Source organism: Mesocricetus auratus, unplaced genomic scaffold (genome assembly GCF_017639785.1).
Source record: "Mesocricetus auratus isolate SY011 unplaced genomic scaffold, BCM_Maur_2.0 Super-Scaffold_100010, whole genome shotgun sequence".
Lineage (NCBI taxonomy): Eukaryota > Metazoa > Chordata > Mammalia > Rodentia > Cricetidae > Mesocricetus > Mesocricetus auratus.
The window spans coordinates 72,019,659-72,036,295 of record NW_024429194.1 but is presented as its reverse complement, the minus strand read 5'-3'; the positions used below and the strand labels follow the sequence as shown (position 1 = coordinate 72,036,295).

The 16,637-nt window shown below is 38.7% G+C and overlaps 1 protein-coding gene across 10 annotated transcripts in view; it reads left to right on the top strand.

Moving 5' to 3' along the window:
- Positions 1-16,637, top strand: part of Pphln1 (periphilin 1) — a 94,645-nt gene that overhangs the window by 59,319 nt on the left and 18,689 nt on the right. For all 10 annotated transcript variants that reach the window (XM_040753934.1, XM_005067136.4, XM_005067135.4 and 7 more), the window contains 2 exons: positions 2,110-2,229; positions 8,840-8,980. In XM_040753934.1, coding sequence (XP_040609868.1) covers positions 2,110-2,229; positions 8,840-8,980 — 261 coding nt within the window. The remainder of the gene's footprint in view (positions 1-2,109; positions 2,230-8,839; positions 8,981-16,637) is intronic.

The window sequence follows — 16,637 nt, the reverse complement described above, 5'->3', positions numbered from 1 at the left end:
TTCCTCACAATGCTGTATAAACCCATACGGTAAATATAACCCATGGCCAGCCTTCCCTTTGGTTTTAGCTTAATCAGGTATGGATGCTGCTCATATACCCCTTTCTGTCAGTATTTATTAGTGAGGTTAGACAAATTACTTTGTTTTGTATCTCATTTGAGGTGATGAGGCCTGCCCTGGTCCTTTTCATGGAGTTCTAACAGAGTCTTTGGTTTGTGTAAGTTCTTCATTCATAACAGTGTACCAGTACTGCCAAGGTGGTTTTCTCTTTTTGTTTATTTTCACTGGAGGATTGGATAAAAGAAGTAGTGCAATGTGTACATACTATAAAAGGGTAAGTGAGAACTACCTTGGTTTACATGATAGGGCTGGGTAGTCTGTGACTGGCAGCACACTAGAGAGGCTGAGGACCTGAGCTGCTCAGTCCTCTTGGCTGGATGCCTGAGTGGTTCCAGACCAGTGTTAAGGCCTGAAAGATTACTGGAAAGTTGCTAATAGTAAATCTGGCATGCAAGGCCAGAGAAACCAGGCTCAGATGTCCGTGGAGGACATCAGCTGCAGCATTACCTTTTCCTTGAGCTTCTTCATAGACATGGACTACCTGTTTGAAGGCCCTATGAGCACAAGTCTTCCCCACTCAGTCATTCCTTACTGAAAGCAGCCTTATGAACCCAACAGGCATATTTCTTATGCCATATCCCTTCAAGCTGGAGGTCTAGATTGATCATCATAGACTGTCATCTGGAGGAAGACGTGTGTAATCAGTGACACACGCTTAGGGAAGAGATGGGGTGCTGGGACTTAGTTGGTGAACGTTGTTCTAGGAAATAGGGTGGAATCAGAATGTCCTCATAAAGGTTCGGGGAAAGACTTTAGAATCTGTGCTGTATTTTCACTCATTCGTCCACAGCAAAGGCCCTTATTGCGATTGTGAGTGAGCCTGAAAGACCTTTCTTTGTCTTTGTTTCCTCCATGATCTCACTCATCTTTTTCAACTTAGTCTCAGTAGAATAAATTTATGTCAGTGAATATGGAAAAGATAAAGTACCAGATATTATTATAGATATTTTTTACGCTCATTATCTTTATTCTCACAAGTGCTTTGTAAAAGGAAGAAAGTCCCATCTAACAGGTGATTAAGCTATTACTGCATGCTGAGATCTGCCTGTAGCTCCAAAGCCCATGCTTTGATTATGTTGTATTTGTTCAGAGAAAAGTAGCATTATGCCAAAACAAAGAAATTTAAATCTTTAAAGTCTTGTGCAAGGAATGTGACTTATAATTTACCAGACTGTAATGATGACATATCTGGGCCTTCCTTGTGCATTAAGAATTTACATTAGGGGTGGAGAGATGGCTCAGCAGTAAGCACTGGCTACTCTTTTGAGGACCAGAGTTTGGTTCCTTCTAACTACATGGTTCATAATTTTCAGTGAATCTAATTACAGTGGATCCAGTGCCCTTGCTCTGACCTTGGAGCAGTGGATCCCATGTGAAGCACAGACATACAGGCAGGCAAAAACACCCACATACACATAAAAATAAGTAATAAATCCATTTTGAGAAGGCTTTACTGTAATACAATTTAACCATTGTTTTATTTTATTTGAACATAATAAAAGATTAAAAGTTGTCATCTATATGATGTTTGGTTTGTTTGTTTTTTCCCCTGAGACAGGGTTTCTCTATGTAGCTTTAGAGCCTATCCTAGAATTCAACTTTGTAGACTAGGCTAGCCTCAAGCTCACAAAGATCTGCCTGCCTCTGCCTCGAGAGTGCTAGGATTAAAGGTGTGTGCTACCACTGCCTAGTCAATTTGTATGTATTTGTCAGGTTGTTTGCATTGGCCCTTTAGATGGGGTATTGAAGTTTTATATAAATGACATTGTGAGTGATGTGTACTTTATGTGTCCTAGAGGATTTGCTACTTAAAGCTGTGGCTAGCCCGGTGCTTGCATTTCTCCTGCCTCAGCCTTCCTTGTGCTAGCAATACACACGTGGTGTCTTGCATGGCTCTCTGCTGAATGGTTTTGAAGGGTGAAAAGGGGAAATTTCCCAGTTCATTGTGCTTTGAGAATGCTAACCAAGATGTCTCTTTATTTCTGATAGGTGTTAGACAAACCTAGCCAGCTAACTGAGAAGGAACTTGCTGAGGCTGCAAGCAAGTGGGCTAATGAAAAGCCGGAGAAGGCAGATGAAAATAACTTGACTGAGATTTCCGAGTTTGAGGTATGATTTAATTTGATCTCTGCGTTTCACACCTGAACATTTCATCTGAATTTTAAACTGAATGGAAGTCCTGGGTGGTTCCCTACACCTGGAATCCCAGCATTTAGGGGTGCAGACAGAGAATCATCAAGGTCATCATCAGAGCATCCCAGGCAGAGGACAGCCTTGGATGCATGAGATCCTGCCTTAAAAAAAGAAAGACAAGAGGGAAAAAAATGTATTTGCTTTGTTCTTGTACCTCAACAACAGGGACTTGAAAAGAAAATATTTATGAATTGTTGAATTTATTACACAAAGTAGGAGTGTGAAAAGTATGTTTTTGGATGATCTGAATGGAAGGGTTTTTTTTTTTTCAATTTTGCTTTGTTCCTCCCAGACCTTTTGCGTGGGGATGAAATCTGTTGTTTGTTATTGTTTTACACTTTGAGGGTCCTCCACCCAGCTCTCAAATACACATAGTTATTCTTACTTATGAATGCCCAGCCTTAGCTTGCCTTGTTTCTAGCCAGCTTTTGTGAGCCTACCTATCCCTCTCCCGCCTAGCTATTGGCAGTTCAGCTCTTTATTAGACCAATCAAGTGTTTTACACAGGCAAAGTAACACAGCTTTACAGAGTTAAATAAATGCAACATAAAATAATGAAATACATCTTTGCAACGTTAAACAAATATTCCACAGCATAAAAAAATTAAGCACATCCTAAACTAATATTCCATGACACCTGTCTGTTACATCTCCAATCCTCATGGAAGGTTTTATGATACATGAGATTAAACATTTGTATAACAACAGTGTACTAACCCATATCTTCAATATGAGAAAAGCTTTCCCAAGTGTCTACTGTATAATGTGCATAATTCAGATAGGTAGACATGGAGTCCAGAAAGACTTGTTTATGAATGTCTGAACTTTCTTCCTTTTGTTGGTTTGCTTGTTGAGGCGGGAGCGATGCTGGCTCATCATTTAGATAGTGATTTTCTGTTAAGCATGTTAAAATTTTCTTGTTATTTTAGGTGCAATAACAGATATTTTTAGTATTCTTAAGTAAATACATCAGACGTATCAAGCTGTTATTCTTAGCACTTAGAAATAGTTGACACATAGACAAGAGAAATATTGGATTATTTACTTAATGTTGATTATTTTAATAATTTAGACTAATAGTGTTTATATTGACAGTAGATACTTGTACTTCAGAGGTCGAATTTGGAGCAAGACTGATTTCTTGTCTACTCAATTTTTTGGTATTATTAATATATGTAGAAGTTTTAACTTATATGGCTATGCTCTGCTCATCTGTGTCCACATAAGACACATTCATATAAACTCCAGTTGCCAGACTTGAGCCGTCTCTCTTGTCTTCTGATTTTCCTCTGTGTGTGTGTCACTAAGTATATGTCGAGGTCAGAGGACAACTTTTTGGAGTTGCTTCTCTCCTTCCACTGTGGGACGCAGGAGTCAGACTTACCATCAAGCTTGTGAGGTAGCACTTACCATTTGCTAGCTCAATTCTTCTTTCCTTACTTGACTTTTGCTTTTCACAAAATCTCCTGTTACCTGTGATGTGTTCATTATACTCCCAAACTCTCATCTATTTGAATATAGGATGGTGTGTTCACTTTTGTCCTGCTGAACCAGGATGCCTGAGACTGCGCAGTTTACACAAAGCAGGACTTTTTACAGTTAAGAATTCAGGGAAGCCTAATATCAAGATGCTTTTAACCTTGGTATCTCACATGGTCTTGACTTCTAACATGATGCCTTGAATGCTGCATACTCTCGAGGGGAGAATATCTGTTCTTCACATGACAATCAAGAGCAGAAAGCTCATTCCTAAAGTTCCCTTTGAGTGTATCTTTTAAATTTTATTATTTTTCATTGAAAATTTCATACATATGTGTAATGTATCTTGATCATATATATCTTCCAATCTCTTCCAATCTTACTCTCCAATCCAGCTACAACTGGGCTTCCCTAACGTATCTCCTAACTTTATCCATCACAGCTTTATGTTCTTCTACTTTTGTTGTTCAAACCCACTGAGTCTGTTAGGGCTTCTCATGTGCACATGGGTCATCCACTGAGACAGGAACAGCCCACCAGTGGCCATTGGCAAAGATAATTGACTCTCCCCACCCCCTGTTTTTTTAAGCAGCTATCAGCTTCCAATATCAACTCTTTTAGGAATGGGACTTTTTGTTCCCTCTTCTGTCCCTGACAGGATTTTGACTATCTTGACCTTCGGGAGATCTTATTTGGGTGCTGTGAGTCCATGTGTGTAACACTATGTCATCTTGTCCAGAAGACAGCATTTCAAGTCTTATCTCCCATCCTCTGGCTTTTTATTCTTCTTATGCCATCTTAGGAGATGTTCCCTGAGTCCTGGGGAGAAGGTTCATAGAGATGTTCAACACTGTATGGTGTGCACTCACGGTTGCTTATTCTAGCACTCTGAGCAGGTTCCAATGTCTGCATTAAGTACTACCCATTGCAATAAGCAGGTTCTGTATCAAGATGGTGGGCAATACAAATCTGTGGGCATAAACACAGATTCTTAGAAGGCACTTTGAAAACATGACCATTTAACAAAACACCATTAATAGGTTACCCCCTGGGCCTGACTTCCCCAGAGTTGATTTTGACTTAGTTTGCTGTATAAGGTGTGGATTCATTGCTGTGGAATGTTCCTGAAATCCAGTTAAGAGAATGCTTGTGCCCATATTCAGACTTGACATATTGTGCCTTTGAGCACATACTGCCCATGCAAGATCCAGTGCCCGGTAAGACTATTTATGTCAGCTTCCAACAGGCAGCACAGCGTCTTTGAGCTCTGTGAGTGAGTTTTCTAATCAATTCAAGATTTATTTCTCTATGTCCTACAACCAGTTTATGGTGTCTTCAGTAATCAGGTCTAGCCATCTCATTATGGTACACAACCAAGAGCAATGGAATGTTTTCAACATCTCTGGGATGATAACCTGTGCTGGCACTGAGAGTTTTATATAATAATTACTGTCTTTGGGGAGCAGCATTGTCTGTTCAAACTCCTTTTACTTTTTTGTTGTTTTTAGTTAGCTTGCAAACTAGTGGGAGTTTTCACACAGTCTTAGTTTTAGTTAACTTACTCCCTCCTCCATCCGCTTTCCCTCTCTTAGTTTAAACCTTTAGTCCCCCAAATCCCCAAACCCCGTTTTTCATATCACATGCAATCTATTCCCCCCTCGAGTTCTTTTACTTGGCTTGTTATATCATTGGCTTGTTGTTGAACCTTCATTTTGGTTTCCCCTCCCGTCCCCTCATTTGTCTGCCCTCATCATTCATTCCTCTGATTGCCTGTACCTTTTTGCTGCTGCCCCTCCCACCATTCTCCCTCTATTTCATTTCTCCCGTCTTCTAGTCCCTATGTCTAAATGTACCCCAATGGCCTGTTTCTCAGCTTCCTGACTTTCACATATACTCCAGGTTAAGCACACAAAGCAAAGGATTTGAAACTTGGACCCACATGTGAGAGAGAACATGCAGGAGCATTTGTCTTGTGTCACCTGGGTGACCTCAGCATAATTTTTTCAAGTTCCATTACCTACATATTGTATGATTTTGCCTTTCTTTACAGTTGAGTAATGTTTACTTGTGTCTGTGTACAACATTTTTATTATCTACTCATAAGTAGATGGGTAACTAGGTTTATTCCAACTTTTAAATGAACAGAGTGAACAAGATACAAAGTCCTTGATAGATTTATACCCAGGAGAAGTGCATCTAGTTTTTTGGGGGGTTGGGGGGTTGCTTTTGTTTTGCTGGGCTTTTTTTTTTTTTAGGACTGCTGCAGATCAACTTATAAAATGGCTATTTGTTTACAGTCCCATCAACAGTGTAGAGGGATTCCCTTTTCTCCACATCTACACTAACATTTCTTGCCATTAGTATTCTTGATGCTGGTTGCCATTCTGACTGGGGTGAGATAGAACCTTAGAGTAGTTTTCATCTGCATTTTCTTTATAATTAAGAGTACTGTTCAGAAGGTGGTGGCACACACCTTTAATCCCAGCACTTGAGAGGCAGAGGCAGGTAGATCCCTGTGAGTTTAAGGCCAGCCTGGTCTACAAAACGAGTTCTAGTACAATCAGAGCTCTTATACAGAGAAATGATGTCTTGAAAAAACAAAAGCAAAAAGAGTACTGAAAGTGTTTACTAGTCACTGGATTTCTTTTGAGAACTTTATATTCATTTTAATATTGAATTTTTTCTTTATGTTTAGGTTTTGTGTGTTCTAGATACTCAGCCTCTTTTATATTTACAGCTGGCAAAGATTTCTTTCCCATTCTTCACCCCCTTGACAGTTTCCTTTGCTGTACGGAAGTGTTTCTTTGTCAGTTTTTGGCCTTATCTTCTGCACTCCTTATGCAGAAAGTCTTTACCCATGTTTGTTACCATGCACTCCCTATTTTATCCTCTACCACAGCGGTTCTCAACCTGTGGGTCATGACCCCTTTGGGAGGTCAAACAACCTTTTCAAACGGGTTGCCTAAGTCCATCAGAAAAACACAGATATTTGCATGACAAATCATAACAGTAGCAAAACTACAGTTATGAAGTAGCAATGAAACTTACTTTTATGGTTGGGGTTCACCACAACATGAGGAACTGTATTAAAAGGTGGCAGCATTAAGAAGGTTAGGGACCACTGCTCTAGTAGGTTCAAGGTTTCAGATTCCTTTTATCCTGTTAACTTTACTGAAAGTATCTGTGAACAATAAGAGTTTGAGGGGTGGGCCACAGCTGGAGAGGTGGCTGATTGTTAGAATTTACCCAGGTTGGGTCCCTAGCACACACATGGTAGCTAACAAGCATCTGTAGTTCTAGTTAATGCTGTTTTCTGGCATTCTTGGGTACTGCACAGACAGTGATCATACAGACAAGCAGGCACATAACATACATAAGCCTGTAGGGCATCTTATTGATTAGCTGATATTTTTTTGTCCTTTTTTTTTTTTTTTTTTTTTTTTTTGCGTTAGTATCATGGTAACTCTGACTTCATAAAAAACAGTTTGGAAGACTTCTTTTTTTCCCTCTATGTTATGGGATAATTTTAGTGGTATTACTATTATGGTAGAATTCTGAGGTGAGTATATTTGGTTATGGACCTTTGTGGTAATGAATCCATTTCAGCTGTTTATTTCATCTTTGTTTGTATGCATCTAGAAATTTATCCTTTTTTAGAAAAGCTTTTTTCAATTTAATACATTGGGGGTTTATTTTATTTATGTGTATCAGTTTTGTGTGTGTGTGTGTGTGTATGTGGTGTCAGCAGACGTCAGAAGTGGGTGTTGGATCCCTAGGGATTGGAATTACTATAAGTCCCATGTGCATGCTAAGAATTGAACCCAGGTCCTCTGCAAGAGCACTCAGTGCTTCTAACCCTTGAGCTACCTCTCAAGGTAGCTAATGTAATAGAGTTTAAAAAGTATATCCTTATGATTTCTTAATTTCTTTGGTATCTGTTGGTATGCTTCCCTTTTCATTTCTAGTTTTACTAATTTGGGTTTTCCTTTCTCTTGTTTAATCTGGCAAAGTACTTGTTACTTTTTATTTTTTAATAGAACCAGCTCTTTATTTAAAACTTTTACTTTGTGTTCATTAAATTCAGAAATTTAATGATTATTTTTAAGGAGTAAAACAAGGAGAATTTTTATTAATTGTATGAAATTATTTCCATTCATATATAACTCTTTGATCGTATTTATGCCCCATTACCAATATTATTCTTCATTAATACTCCCTGTTGCTGTTGTTTTTACTTTTTTATTCATTTTTTATTCTTTGAGAATTTCATACATTACAACGTAGTATGATTATGTACACTTCCCATATTCTTTTTTTTTTCTTTTTTGGTTTTTCAAGACAGGGTCTCTCTGTATTGTTTTGGAGGCTGTCCTGGAACTCACTCTGTAGACCAGGCTGGCCTCGAACTCACAGAGATCTGCCTGCCTCTGCCTCCCGAGTGCTGGGATTAAAGGCGTGCGCCACCAACTCCCGGCTACACTTCCCATATTGAAGGCAGTCACCATCACTGTTTGGGGTTAATCTCAATTACTTCCTCACTATTGGATTGTTTGTAATGGAACTAATCATTGCTGTATTGTCACATCCTTTCTAATGGTTTTGAATAAAGTTACAGGTGTTTATCTTATGAGGTTGGCATGTGTTCCCATGCCTTCTCTTACCGTGCTCCTTTATGTGAGCTTGTGCTCTCATTCATATTCGGATTTTTTTTTCTTCTTATGTTGTCCATATTCCATGAATATATGTTTAAGGAATAACCATAGGACAAAACCTTTTAGCTGTATCTTATTCAGTATTTAGTATATTTATTATATTTTAGAATGTTGTAAGGCTTAGTCTCATCAAAAATTCAGAAAAGTAGAAATCATATCTTCCAGCCTTCATACATATGCTCTTTACATATCATGACATTATATATTTTCTCTTCTTAAAATTAATTAAACAGCACTTCTTTGTAGATAATCTTCTGTTAGTGACCACATATGCTATCTCGAAAATTCTCTTATGTCCTTTAAGAAAATAACAAAGGACTTCCTCTGTTTTCAAGACGGGATCCATGGCACCCTTATTTATCGACCAGACAGAAGAACCCGAGTCAAACACAACAGATGGCACAGAATTGTATGAAGACAGCCAGATTAGCAGTCGTTCTAAAGCCATTGCATCAAAAACCAAAGAAATTGAGCAGGTAAGAATGCAGTCTTCTGGTAGACACAGCTCTTGGTTTGTATCACTCTGTGTGTATATTTGTGCTGAATAAATAAACTGGTTTGTCTTTTCATCTTGTAACTTCAAAATTCCATGAATGTATGTAGAGATGAGAAGACAACCTCAGGTGTTTCTCTTGAAACACCCTATTACCCCCCCTCTTTTTTTTTTCTCTCTCTCTTTTTTCTGAGACAGAGTTCTCCTTAGTCTAGAACCAATGAAGTGGCTGACATTGGCGAGCCAGAAAGACCTAGGATGCGCCAGTCTCGTCTCCTTGCAATTCCTTTGTGTTTCCAAATTGGGTCTCATGCTGTAGCCCTGATTGGTATGAACCTGAGGCAGTCTTTGAACTCACTACAGTCTTGCTACCTGTTTCTTATACAATGGGTTATTGCTATGAGTTACTGCATCAGCATTTTTTCCTTTAAATTCTCCTGGCACATGTTTGTTTCCTTGTCTCTCTTTACCATAATAGAGACTTCACAAGAGAGGGACTTTGTTCTGCTATGTGGTGTACTCTCTACCACTTAAAACAGTGAGTTATGTGACAGGGACTTTGTCCTGTTTAGGGGTAGGTATATCTACCACTTAAGCAGTAAGTCATGTGTGACAGACACAAGAAAGTAGTTTTTGGTTGGATGACAGATAAAGTCGTAACCCTGACAGTGACTTTTGAATGCTTCAAGATCAGAGGTTGCCTTATGTTACCACCTACGTTGCTTAGGCTCCATTCCTAACAGTGTTTGATCACAGTGTTATTTAAAAGGGTAAATGGTTTAATGATACTCTCTTTCTTCCTAAGTTGTAGCTCTCTCTCTTTAAGACTTATTAATTTTTATTTTATATGCTCTTATATATGAGTGCTTTGCCTAAATGTGTGTCTATGTACCACATGTGCACCTGGTGCCCTCATTTGTCTGAAGAGGGGATTACAACCCTGGAACTGAAGTTACAGGCAGTTAGTTACAAGCTGCTTGCTGTGTGGGTGCTGGGAATTGAAACCATGTCCTCTGGGAGAATAGCTAGTGCTGTTAACTGCTCTAGCCCCTAAGTTGTAGGTTTGTTTGTTTGTTTGTTTGTTTCCTCTCTGAAACAGAGTTTCTCTGTGTAGCCTTAGCTGTCCTGGAACTTGCAACTTGCTGTGTAGACCAAGCTTGTCTCGAGTTTACACAGATTACCTGCATCTATCTGCTTAGTGTTGGCATTTTTTGAGACAGGGTTTCTCTGTGGCTTTGGAAACTGTCCTGCAACTAGCTCTTGTAGACCAGGCTGGTCTTGAACTCACAGAGATCTGGCTGCGTCTGCCTCCCAAGTGCTGGGATTAAAGGTGTGCGCCACCACCACCCGGCCCAGCTGTAGCATTATTAAGGACAAGTTCTCTTAAGAATGTTAACTGAAAGAAACACTTGATTGAAATACTAAGTGTTTTGTGTTGTCATGTATGAATATTTTCACATTGTTTTAGTTGGTCTCTTTGTTTGTGGGGAAATTATCAGTAAGGTATACAAACTAGGTTGATGATACATTGAAAATTGTTTAACATGAAGCTAATCTTTCTTGCTCTCTATGGATACCTACACGTTCGAAATGAAAGACTATTTAGAGCTGCTGTTAAAGCATGTGAAATAGCTGCTAGTGTAGAGTGGCAAGTGATGTAATGACATAAAGGGAGCTCGGTGTGGGTGTGGCAGTGCACTCAGGCAGAGGTAAGAGGATCTCTGAGTTCCAGGTCAGCCAGAGACTCCATCAGAGAGGGACTGAAGCGACGGTGAGGGGAGAAGGAGGAGGGGAAATGACACAAAGTGGGAATAAAGAAAGAAAACAGAATCACTACATTTGGTGTTACTAGAGGAGTCAAATCGTTACTGAAAAAGTTATAAAATAACTGGGCATGGTGACAGGTACCTGTAATCCAAACTTGTGGATGCAGGAGAAAAATAATTTGATAAGCCTGAGCACATCATGAGACCCTACCTTGAACAAGTCTCTGCTAGAGACTTTGCCTTCACACCTGGGCAAGAATTAAAGCCAAAATCTCCCAAATTCAGGAAGCTAGTACATGATAATAGATGTGCTTATGAAATTATTATTAAATATTTTTAGATAGAGGAAATAATTTTCAGGATTTTCCAATTTAAGTATTAAATATCAACGGATAGAAGGTCTGTAAAAACGAGGTTAGCTACATTGGTGTTCAGTAATACCTCTTTATATTATTTTCTCATGGACGTGGATTGTTTAAAATATCTTAAGTGAACAGTAGCAGTTAGTTTATATGTATGAGTGTTTTGCCATCGTGTATGTCTATGTACCACTTGCCTACCTGGTGCCATCAGAGGCCAGAAGAGGGCATCAGATCCCTAGAACTGGAGTTAGAGACAGTTGTGAGCCACCATGTAAGTGCTAGAATTGAACCTAATTCTTCTGAAAAAACAGCCAGTACTCTAAGCTGCTGAATCATCTCTCCAGTTCCCCTTGAAGTTTGAAACCCCAAGTCTTTTTAACTGAGGCAATATTATAGTTTCAGAATTTTATAGTGATCACAATATAGCAGTTCCTTGAAGTTTAAAGGCAGGCACATTGAAGTTTAAAGACTCTCACAGAATCACCTCAGTTGGGGACATACGGCTTTGATGTATTGTCATCTTTGGACATTTGAGAATTTTATTAGTTTTAAGAGTGCTGGTGATTTTTTTTAAATAAAAGATTAAGATTAGAATTAAATGTGGTAGAGCGCTAAGTATAAATTCTCCATCCAGAAGACATTCTTTTGTGTCTAGAAATGTTGTATTGTGGAGATGAACAGTTTCAAACCATCCCACTTTTATTCACCATTCTGTGTTAGGTATGGTCTACCTTATTACCCCAGTACATTTGACTCCCTTATGCTTTGGATCCTAGGCATTCCCTCTTCCCCTCGTGTATTCTGATTATCTGTAACCAAGATCTGTCCATCTTTCATGCTAAATTATTGGTCCACTTTTCCTGCATTCAGAGTTTAGAGCACAAGTTTTAGATTTTCTTCTGGCCTTTTATTAATTTTGAAGAGGTCTAGTCCTCAAGGTTATATGGGATTCATTCATTCATGTTTTTTGACATCAATCTCTTGACTAAGAGATGTTCTACAAACTATCACACATGTAACTAAATTCAGTTGTGTATAAAATTAGTTTTATGAAGGAAAGAGAACCTCTGGTTCTTCACCTTCAATGCCAAAGTGCTTATTTTATATTCCCAGATGCTATTTTGTAAGGTGGAGGGTCAGGAAGAAGGCTCAGCGGGTAAAGGTGCTTTGTAACACATGCCCGGCAACCCTAGTTCAGTTCCGAAACCCATGTGAAGGTGAGAGAATCAACTCCAGTTGTGCCTTGTCCTCCACACAGGAACAGAGGCACAGGCCCACATATAATGTGCACATGTACACAGTAATGCTAAGTTTTACATTTTGTAAAAAGAAAGGTGGTGCCTTTTGAATTCAGTATAAATATTCTGTTAGGTACCAGAGCTCCTTAAAAACACTTGGTCACTTGAATTTTTGATTCTTACTCAGTAGGTCTAAGTGGGGCATTAAGATTTGAATTTTCTCATATATTACTGTTTAGTTCTGATTCTGCGTGCTGTTTTGAATAAAATCATCTTCTTAGTTAAATGTTAGTTCTGTACTGGAAAATTATAAATAAGAAGTATGGATTTTAAATACTGCCTGAGAGTTCACTGGAGTGCTTGGGAGTTTACTAGAGAACCTGGTAAGTAGATTCCTATTTTTATAGATTTTTGAGTCTGCATTATTATATTAAACTACTTACAAGTAAAGCTGAAGAGTTAATTGCTTTATATGAATTTGCAGAGAATTCTTAATTTCTTGCATATACAAATCACTTGTGAAATTTTGAAGTTAGTAAATATAATTAATAAAATCTAAACCAATATAGTTGTAGTAATGTGGCTGAAAATAATAACCCCTTTTATCCTTGTTGTCTTGTAGAGGCTAAACTTAATTTTTTGTGGCTTAAGCAATGATTTAGATGACAGGTGAATTCTCTGCTTCGCCTTAGTGCATTGTTCATGGTATTCTCAAATCAAAGAAAATTACTGTTTTTAGGGAACCCCATGTATGTAGGATGTCTTCCTTTTATTTGTTTTATAATAATAATAGAAGGAACTCTGGATTTACTTCTAACCCCCGGCTCTGTCATAAATCCAAAATACTACTGCTTTACCAAACTGTTTATTTTCCTACTTAAAATTGGATTATTGTGTATTTGTTTGATAATACCTAATTGAATGTGGTGAGAATAGGAACATCTATTTTGTTTTTTGTTTTAGAGAAGGTTTGTCTGTAGCTCTGCTATTCTGGAACCCACTCAGTGGACCAGGCTGGCCTTGAACTCAGAGATCTACCTGCCTTGATTTCCCAAGTCTGGGATTAAAGGCATATACTACCACTGCCTGTCTGGAGGGTAGAAACATTTTAAGGAAGGGTACTATGGCTGTTCTTAATCATAAAAAGTAGTGTGTACTCTATAGCATTGGATGAAGGGATTGACTGTTCTGATTTTCTTTTAACTTGAAAAGACTCAGACTATGTATACCTATCAGTGTGTGTGTGTGTGTGTGTGTGTGTGTGTGTGTGTGTGTGTGTGTGTGTGTGTGTGAGAATATTTACATACACACATGCTCTCATTGAGGTCAGATACGATCTGTTCGTCACAGCCTTGGTACGTGTTCTATGACTGTAGGCTATAACTATCCAGGAGCTCCAACTACATAAGAAATGTCAAGTTAATTTAGAAATCGTTTTGCTTTTGGCCGAGATTTTAACTGATAGGTAAATATTATTCTGCTCCAAAATTAGTTTATCAATTTTTAGTTTGCTTTAAATTCCATTTTTTAACTGTGCTTTTTTATTAGCTTCTCTGCAAAGGTTAGACTAGGTAATCTTTGACATTTCTTATTTAAATCATATTTGATGTTCAAAGCTCTTGTTCTTTTTGTCTATGAGCTGGGTGTGTTTGATTTGTCTTATTGTAGTGCTGGGAATCAAACCCAGGCCCTCGCTCGCATGCTGAGCAGGCACACTGCTGTTGAGGTCTGTGTGCAGTCCTTTGTACTTTCTGTCGCATGCTACTTCTCATTTAACACTAGAATTGTGTGTGCTTTTAATTTGTAACCTTCTTAGTGGACCCAGGGATCCTATGCAAAAATGAAATACTGTTTTGAAGAAACCCTCTTGGACTCGGGTCACTAGTTAGTGCTTCACTTTTACTGAGTGGAACTCAAAATTCTTTGGTACATGATCAGTTTATCAGAGTTGTGGCTCCTCTTACAGTGTCTGCCCACAGCTCCTGTCCACAGCCTGGTGAGTCCCAGCACTTGCACCAGCTCCTATGTCCATAAATAAGGGGTAGTCAGATGGACAGTTGTCTTAGAAATGTGAATGGGAGTTGTAGACACAGAGAAGAATCAGCTTTTAGTTTGTGGTAGATTAAAATGAAACTTTTCAAATAGAGGAAGAAATATCTACTGTCATATGTATAGGAGGGAAGCATTTAGCCTACCTCACATAATAGAAACATTCTCTGGTTTTCCTTGTTATCAGACAAATTAAGTTACAAATGTTCTTAAATGTAGAGTTCTCCCTCTGTATTATCTTGTCTAGCCATCAAGTCTACTCAGTTGTATTTTACAATCCATTTCCAGCCACTTCTTCAGACTTTGCATATAGATTTTGTAAAACACATTCCTTAGATTTGCCTCTGGAAAAAAAATTGCATTTCTAAAACAATTAAAAATAATTGATTTTGGCCAAATCTTAAAGTTTTTTGAAATGCACAGTTTGCCAGTTAAATCTCATTTGTGCTGTTATTATGGGAACTTACTGCTGAAGAATTGGGGTAAAGTTTTCATTTGAGGAGAAGTAGTTGGAGCTGGGGATATAACACAGTTGGTAATCGTCTAGCATGCATGAGGCACTGGGTTTGATTGCCTCAGGAAAGCCTAAATTTGGTGTGGTGGTGCTTGCCTGCGATCTGAGGCAGAGGCAGAGGCAGAAGGCCCAAGGTTATCCTTTTCTGTTTATCATGTTTAGGGGTCTGAAAGAGAAATAGCTAACTTGATATAATTTGTCATATTGGAACTATCAAAATTAAGTCTTTCAGTCTTTAACATTTCAGTAGTTATACCTGGCATAAGTCCATAATAAGCTTACTGGATTTTTTTTTTTTAGTCAAAATATAGTATACATTCCAAACATTGGTAAGAACCATGCTTTGGTACAAGGAGTCCAATACAGACCTTATTCTTGGGATGCTGCCCCAAGGGAATGCAGAAAAAGCTGTTTTGGTGAGTGTTCCAGTAGCATCTGGCCAAGCACACTGCCGTAGTTATTCGGGGTTCTATGAAGACTTTCTCTAGTGGTATAAATTACTGTCCCTGCCATTCAGTTCTGTTTATTGTAAGTCAGCAGTTTGATTGTTGCTAAATAAAACATTGCACACATTCATAAAGCACAATCTAGTTGCCACTGTTTTCTGTTAGTGGTTTCTGGGTCCCTTCCACATTTGTAAGTACTGGTTCTATAGCATTATTGACAAGCTGTCTCTGAAAGCCCTCCCTACACTGGAAATCAAGTGCTTGTGCCAGTGTTAAGTAATCCTTGCCTGATTCTTTGTAGCTCTGAGGTGATGATTAGTTTTGGATTCCTTCCTGGGATTATTTTGTAGCTAGCACTCACCTGTGACAGAGCTTGGACCCTCTTGCCTCTGTTCCTTCTGTTCTTCCTTTCTGTGGAGCCCACGAGAGCCTTAGCTTTCTACTATTCCTGGCTTGCTCTTTCATTTCCCACTTTTTTTTTCTCTATGTTCTCTCCCCTCCCTCCCTCCCTCCCTCCCTCCCTCCCTCCCTCCCTCCCTCCCTCCCTCCCTCCCTCCCTCCCTCCCTCCCTCCCTCTCTCTCTCTCTCTCTCTCTCTCTCTCTCTCTCTTTTCTTTTTCGATACAGGGTTTCTCTGTATTGTTTTGGAGGCTGTCCTGAAACTTGCTCTGTAGACCAGGCTGGCCTCAAACTCACAGGGATTCACCTGCGTCTGCCTCCTGAGTGCTGGGATTAAAGGCGTGCGCCTCCAATGCCGAACATATTCTCTTTTTTTCTCCTCCTCTCATGTATAATTTTTCAAAATGTATGTAAAAATTTAGTATGGAATACCTTGCTTGTTCTTCGTAACTCTGATCTTATTTTCATCTTTTATGTTTGGCTTTCTCTTTATTTCTGTTCTTTAGCACAGTAAAACATGTAACATTAAAAATGATTTCTTTCAGGACTAGAGAGATGGATGGTTCAGTGTTTAAGAGAACTATGTGCTCTTCCAAAGGACCTGGGTTCAATTCCCTGTACCCACATGGCAGTTCACAACTGTCTGTAACTCCTGTTCTAGAGGATCTGAAACCCTTAAACAGGCAAATCACCAATGTACATAAAATACAAATAAATAATTTTTTTAAAAATAATTTCTTCCTTAGAGTTTTATGCTCTGTTTTCCCTTCTTAAAAAATAAACTATTCCCTTATTTTTATTTCTGTGCTGTCCTATTTTTCAAGATGTAATAATCATATCTAACATCTGCTGTCTTCTCTTGGCAGT